This window comes from Dipodomys ordii, unplaced genomic scaffold, assembly GCF_000151885.1.
Source record: "Dipodomys ordii isolate 6190 unplaced genomic scaffold, Dord_2.0 Scaffold118, whole genome shotgun sequence".
Lineage (NCBI taxonomy): Eukaryota > Metazoa > Chordata > Mammalia > Rodentia > Heteromyidae > Dipodomys > Dipodomys ordii.
In genome coordinates this window covers 754,804-760,301 of record NW_012267334.1, presented here as the reverse complement: position 1 = coordinate 760,301, position 5,498 = coordinate 754,804, and the positions used below count along the sequence as shown (strand labels likewise).

The 5,498-nt window shown below is 63.6% G+C and overlaps 1 protein-coding gene across 1 annotated transcript in view; it reads left to right on the top strand.

Moving 5' to 3' along the window:
• The window catches only part of Grin1 (glutamate receptor, ionotropic, N-methyl D-aspartate 1), a 28,391-nt gene that overhangs the window by 22,383 nt on the left and 510 nt on the right, over nucleotides 1-5,498 (top strand). The window contains 10 exon segments of the mRNA XM_013029336.1: nucleotides 55-182; nucleotides 616-780; nucleotides 854-972; nucleotides 1,090-1,202; nucleotides 1,298-1,446; nucleotides 1,539-1,696; nucleotides 1,855-2,016; nucleotides 2,229-2,338; nucleotides 2,449-2,594; nucleotides 3,839-3,949. Coding sequence (XP_012884790.1) covers nucleotides 55-182; nucleotides 616-780; nucleotides 854-972; nucleotides 1,090-1,202; nucleotides 1,298-1,446; nucleotides 1,539-1,696; nucleotides 1,855-2,016; nucleotides 2,229-2,338; nucleotides 2,449-2,594; nucleotides 3,839-3,949 — 1,361 coding nt within the window.

Sequence of the window (5,498 nt, the reverse complement as noted above, 5' to 3'; positions counted from 1 at the left end):
CCGTATGGGCTGCGGCCGGGAGGCCCGCGGTGACCGAGCCTCCACCCCTCCCAGCACGACACACCGTGCCTCAGTGTTGCTATGGCTTCTGCATTGACCTGCTCATCAAGCTGGCACGAACCATGAACTTCACCTACGAGGTGCACCTGGTGGCGGATGGCAAATTCGGCACCCAGGAGAGGGTAGGCCTGCTGGAAGGGTGGGCCAGAGGGAGGAACCTTGGGTGGGCGGGGCCTTCCCAGGAGGAGGCAGAGGAGGGGCCCAAGGAGGGGGGGGTGGGTGCTGAAGCTGAAAACACCAATGGGTGGAGCCTGAGGCTGGGTGGAGCCTATGAGATGACTGGGCTATGGACTGGGCGGAGTCTTGCGGTGGGTGGGACCTTGGAATGGGCGGTGCCAGCAGCTAGGCAGATTCTGGGAATGGGTAGAGCCTTGGCTTGGGCAGAGTCTTGAGGTGGGTGTGGCCTGGTTGTGGGCGGGGCCTGGCAGATGGGCGGAGCATTGTCCTGGGAGGAGCCTTGGCGCTGGACTGTCTGGAGCAGGTTAGTCCAGGAGTGGAAGGTCCCGTGCAGTCGCCAACCCTCCCCACAGAACCTTTGGCTCTGTCGCCACACAGGTAAACAACAGCAACAAAAAGGAGTGGAATGGCATGATGGGCGAGCTGCTCAGTGGGCAAGCAGACATGATTGTGGCACCACTGACCATCAACAATGAGCGGGCGCAGTACATTGAGTTCTCCAAGCCCTTCAAGTACCAGGGCCTGACCATTCTGGTCAAAAAGGTGGGCAGAGGTCAGGTGAGGTGGGCTGTGGCCCTGGGCTGCCCCGCAGCGCTGACCACCTGTCTGCCTGCAGGAGATCCCCAGGAGCACCCTAGACTCGTTCATGCAGCCCTTTCAGAGCACACTGTGGCTGCTGGTGGGGCTGTCCGTGCACGTGGTGGCTGTGATGCTGTACCTGCTGGATCGCTTCAGGTGAGCGCCACAGGGCGCCAGACAGACGCCTCCATTTATCAGGTGGGCAGAGCGGGGAAGGGGTGGGGCGGGACACTTCTCCCGCCCTCTCTCCCACCTGCCCTTTGCACCCTGCAGTCCCTTTGGCCGATTCAAAGTGAATAGTGAGGAAGAAGAAGAAGATGCGCTGACTCTGTCATCTGCCATGTGGTTCTCCTGGGGTGTCCTGCTCAACTCTGGCATTGGAGAAGGTGAGGCTATGTGCCCAGCCCTGCCTGCTCTGCCCCTTCCCTGCCCTGCCTGCTCCGCCCCTGCCCTCCAGACGCTGACTGGAGTCTGCCTCCAGGTGCGCCCCGGAGCTTCTCGGCGCGCATCCTGGGCATGGTGTGGGCCGGCTTCGCCATGATCATCGTGGCCTCTTACACTGCCAACCTGGCTGCCTTCCTGGTGCTAGACAGGCCCGAGGAACGCATCACAGGCATCAATGACCCACGGGTAAGGCCTGGCTGGGCTGCCAGAGGGGACCAGAAGTCTACCCGAGGCAGAGCCTGAGGAGCAGCTGCAAGCTCTGCCCCCTGCCCCTGCAGCTCAGGAACCCCTCCGACAAGTTCATTTATGCGACTGTGAAGCAGAGCTCGGTGGACATCTACTTCCGGCGGCAGGTGGAGCTGAGCACCATGTACCGGCACATGGAGAAGCACAACTATGAGAGCGCCGCAGAGGCCATCCAGGCCGTGCGGGACAAGTGAGTGGGCTCAGAGCGGAGCTGCATCTCGCTGAGCGGGCTGGCAAGGGGGGGCAGGGGACCTCCACATGCACACACACAGGACAAGAAGACCCTGGGGTGTGAGTGGGCAGGGAGCCCATTCATGCCAGGACCCACAACCCCATCCCTGCTGACAGCAAGCTTCACGCCTTCATCTGGGACTCAGCTGTTCTGGAGTTCGAGGCTTCCCAGAAGTGTGACCTGGTAACCACAGGAGAGCTGTTCTTCCGCTCTGGCTTTGGCATTGGCATGCGCAAGGACAGCCCCTGGAAACAAAATGTCTCCCTGTCCATACTCAAGTGAGTTGGCCCAAGCATCTGTGTCTACTCTCCCCAGTGCCGAGCCAGACTGCAGCCAGTCCCTGTAGCAAGCACAGGGACTGACTGCACCTGCCTGTGGCAGGCCCCAGCCTACACGGGAGGCGGGGTGTGTGTAGGGGACACCAGGGGGGAGGAGGGCACTCCTGCCCCCAACCAGCCACAAACCTGCCCAGGCGCACTCCACACCCCAGGTCCCATGAGAACGGCTTCATGGAAGACCTGGACAAGACATGGGTCCGGTACCAGGAATGCGACTCTCGCAGCAATGCCCCTGCAACCCTCACTTTTGAGAACATGGCAGGTAGGCCTTTCAGCCTTCTGTTCCCCTCCACCAATGTGCTCACCTGGGGATGGCTCTCCAGGGGCTGCAGTCTCTGAGCCAGCAACTGAGCCCTCAGGTCCCACGCACAGGGGTCTTCATGCTGGTGGCTGGCGGCATCGTGGCGGGGATCTTCCTGATTTTCATTGAGATTGCCTACAAGAGACACAAGGATGCCCGCAGAAAGCAAATGCAGCTGGCCTTTGCAGCCGTGAACGTGTGGAGGAAGAACCTGCAGGTAGGGCAGGCCACCCTCCGAGGCCTGGCGCCACGGGCCCGGCCTGGCCGCGCCCCTCCTCCGTCCCTGAAGGCTGTGGCTCTGGCTCTGGCTCCCGTGGGCAGGACTGGAGCTAGGAGCCACGGCCAGGGCCAGCGGTGAGTGCTCCCGGGGCACAGGTGCAGCCCTGGTAGGAGGCTGTCCGCAGGTGGCCATCCCACTAATCTGGGTCAAGGGAGGTCACACGCCCTTCTCCAAACCTCTGCCTGGCCCCTCTGTCTCCAGAGTCCGCCTGCCAGCACCCATTCCGTAGGAAGGCAAACAGGCAGGGTAAGACAGGGGTCCACCTGTGTGCAGCCCATGGATCTGAGATGCATTTGGCCCCCGGTGCCCACCGCCCCTGGACGCTCTTGGGGAACCCCCTTCCTGGGTCCTTCAGCTCCGTGACTCTCATCTGCATGGGCTGCCCTGCCCTGCCTGGTGCCCATGCCCTGTCCATGGGGACTTCCTGCCAGCGGGGGGGGGGCAAGGCCGCTCGTGGGGCAGTCACGGCGCTCCGGGGTGGGGACAGTGGGCCCTGGGCTGGCAGCCTCCGATCAAGGTCTGGTTTGCTCATCTCTTCTCTTTCTCTGGGTGCCTTCCTGGAGCTGTGTCCTGAGCTAACACTGGCATTTCAGTGAGGACAGTGGGGACAGGGCTGCTGGAGCCCTCATACCTCTCATCCGCCCGTTCTTGTTCTTGGCTACAGGTCCCCTGGGGACCGGGCCACAGCCCTCACTGGTGGGCACAGGGCGACCTTGGTCAGACTCCAGGCCAGCATCCCGGAAGCTGCCTCTGTCTGTTGCTCCAAATCCATCTGGACACCTGCCTTGGCCCTGGGCCTCTTCCGAATCTTGGTGTGTGTCCCCCTTGGGGTCAGCAGCCTGCAAACAGAAGGGCAGCTGATGTGGCATGAAGGGCAGTGCCTCCGGTCCTCAGGGCTCCTCAGGACATCTGTAAGCCAGGGCCACCCGGGAGCTGGGGAGCCAGGCCGACCTCCCAGGAAGAGAGCCAGCGGGACCCCGAGTCCAGCCCCAGCACAAGCAAGGTCAGGCCGGAGACCTGGGCCAGAAGAAGCCACAGTCAGTCCGTCTGTCCAGCACAGGGAGGCAGACAGAGCAAGGGCCCGAGTGGCCAGCCAGGCCTGGCAGCGGCCCCAGGAGCAGACGAGGGCAGGTGTGGCCGCCACCCCCAGCCATCTAATCGCTTATACATATTCATTTTAGGATAGAAAGAGTGGTAGAGCAGAGGCTGACCCTAAAAAGAAAGCCACATTTAGGGCTATCACCTCCACCCTGGCCTCCAGCTTCAAGAGACGTAGGTCCTCCAAAGACACGGTAAGGGGGGCCCCCCAGTCCCGCGTCTTCGAACCTCCCCGCCCCATGTCTGCCTCCCCTCCTTGGCCATCCCACCCCCGCACCCACTTCTGCCCCGGCCGCCGGACTCAGCCCCCAGCACCGCCCCCCGCACACACCGCGCTGCCGCCAGGGCTCTTTGGCCCCCTCCCAGCCCTCTCTGGTCCTCAGCTTCCCTTGTGTGTCTCTCGTTAGTCTGCCCGCCCCTCCCCCATGCCGTGACCCCCCACACCATTCAGAAGCCGTCTCATGTTGTCGGTTGTCAGTCAGTCAGTCAGCCTCACCACCTCTCTGGGCCGCACCTGGACCCTGGGAGCCAAGTGGCCCTGTCTCAGGTTACCCCTGCCAGGAGGCCACACTGCTCCTGAGCCGCCTCCCCGGGGCCCGCCGCCCTCATTCCGCCCTGCGGGGCGGCTCTGATGTCCCATCACGTCCGTCTGTCTGGCCGCTGGCCCTGCCCCCCAGACACCTGTCTCACCTGTTTCACCAGAGCCATGCGTGTCGCATCTTCCATGTGGTCTCTGTGTGGGCGGGGGCTGGGGGCTGGGCCGGGGTCCATCTGGGTGGATGGCTGGGGCCTAGCATTGGAACCAGCCCCTGGCTGTGGGGCTGTCAGGGGAGGGGGGCAGACGGGTGGCTTCCATCCTGGTGGAGCAGGGCCCTGTCTGAAGTGTGGTGACAACTCCAGATCTGAGGACACCTCAAGTAGCCCTCTGAGCCCTGCCTGAGCACCAAGGCTAACATTAGGGCTCCCATGGGGAGGCCTGGAAAGGAGGTTCTCAGGAGAAGGGCCAGGAAGGAAAGGCCAAGACAGGCCTCAACTCTTGCTCCTAGACACCCCCTTCTCCCACAACCAGTCAGCACTAGGCCTCCAGTCTTTTGAGCCCAGAGCCTTGTCTCCTGCCTTAGGGCACCTGAAATGCACACTTGGACTACAGACCCACAAAGCACAGGGCCTTGCTAGAGATACTCTGACTCCCCAAGGCAGCCCTGGCAGCACAGACCTCAGCCTACAAGAAGCCCCCCCCAACCAGTGGGGCACCCCAAATCAGCTTGCGTCCCAGGGAGAGACCAGGATGTGCCCAGGAAGCTCTGGGTGGGACCTCCAGGGGGCCCCAGAGGTCTGGCTGCCCATGGCCCAGGCGGTGCTGGCAGCCGGTGGGGAGAGGCTTTGTGGACCAGAGCAACCGTGGCTCCAGGAGTTGGGGCAAGCACAATCCCCAGGACCGGCAGGCCATGCGGGCCGGGCAGAGTCGGACCCAGGCCCCGCCAGGGGGCGCAGGGAAGCAGGAGAGGGCAGGGGAGCACGGGGGACTTGCTGGGAAAGAAGACATCTCCTGGTAGACAGCAGCAGCAGCGTCCGGAGGCCAGGTGGCCACAGGGGAGGAAGCACAAAAGCCCGGCAGGTGACAGGCCACGCTCAGAGGGCCTGCGCCCTCGCGGGGGCTTGCTCCCGGTGGGCGCTCCCCGCCTCCGCGGGCAGCGAGGACTCCGGGACCAGCCCTGCTGCCGGGTGGCATCTCCGGCTGGC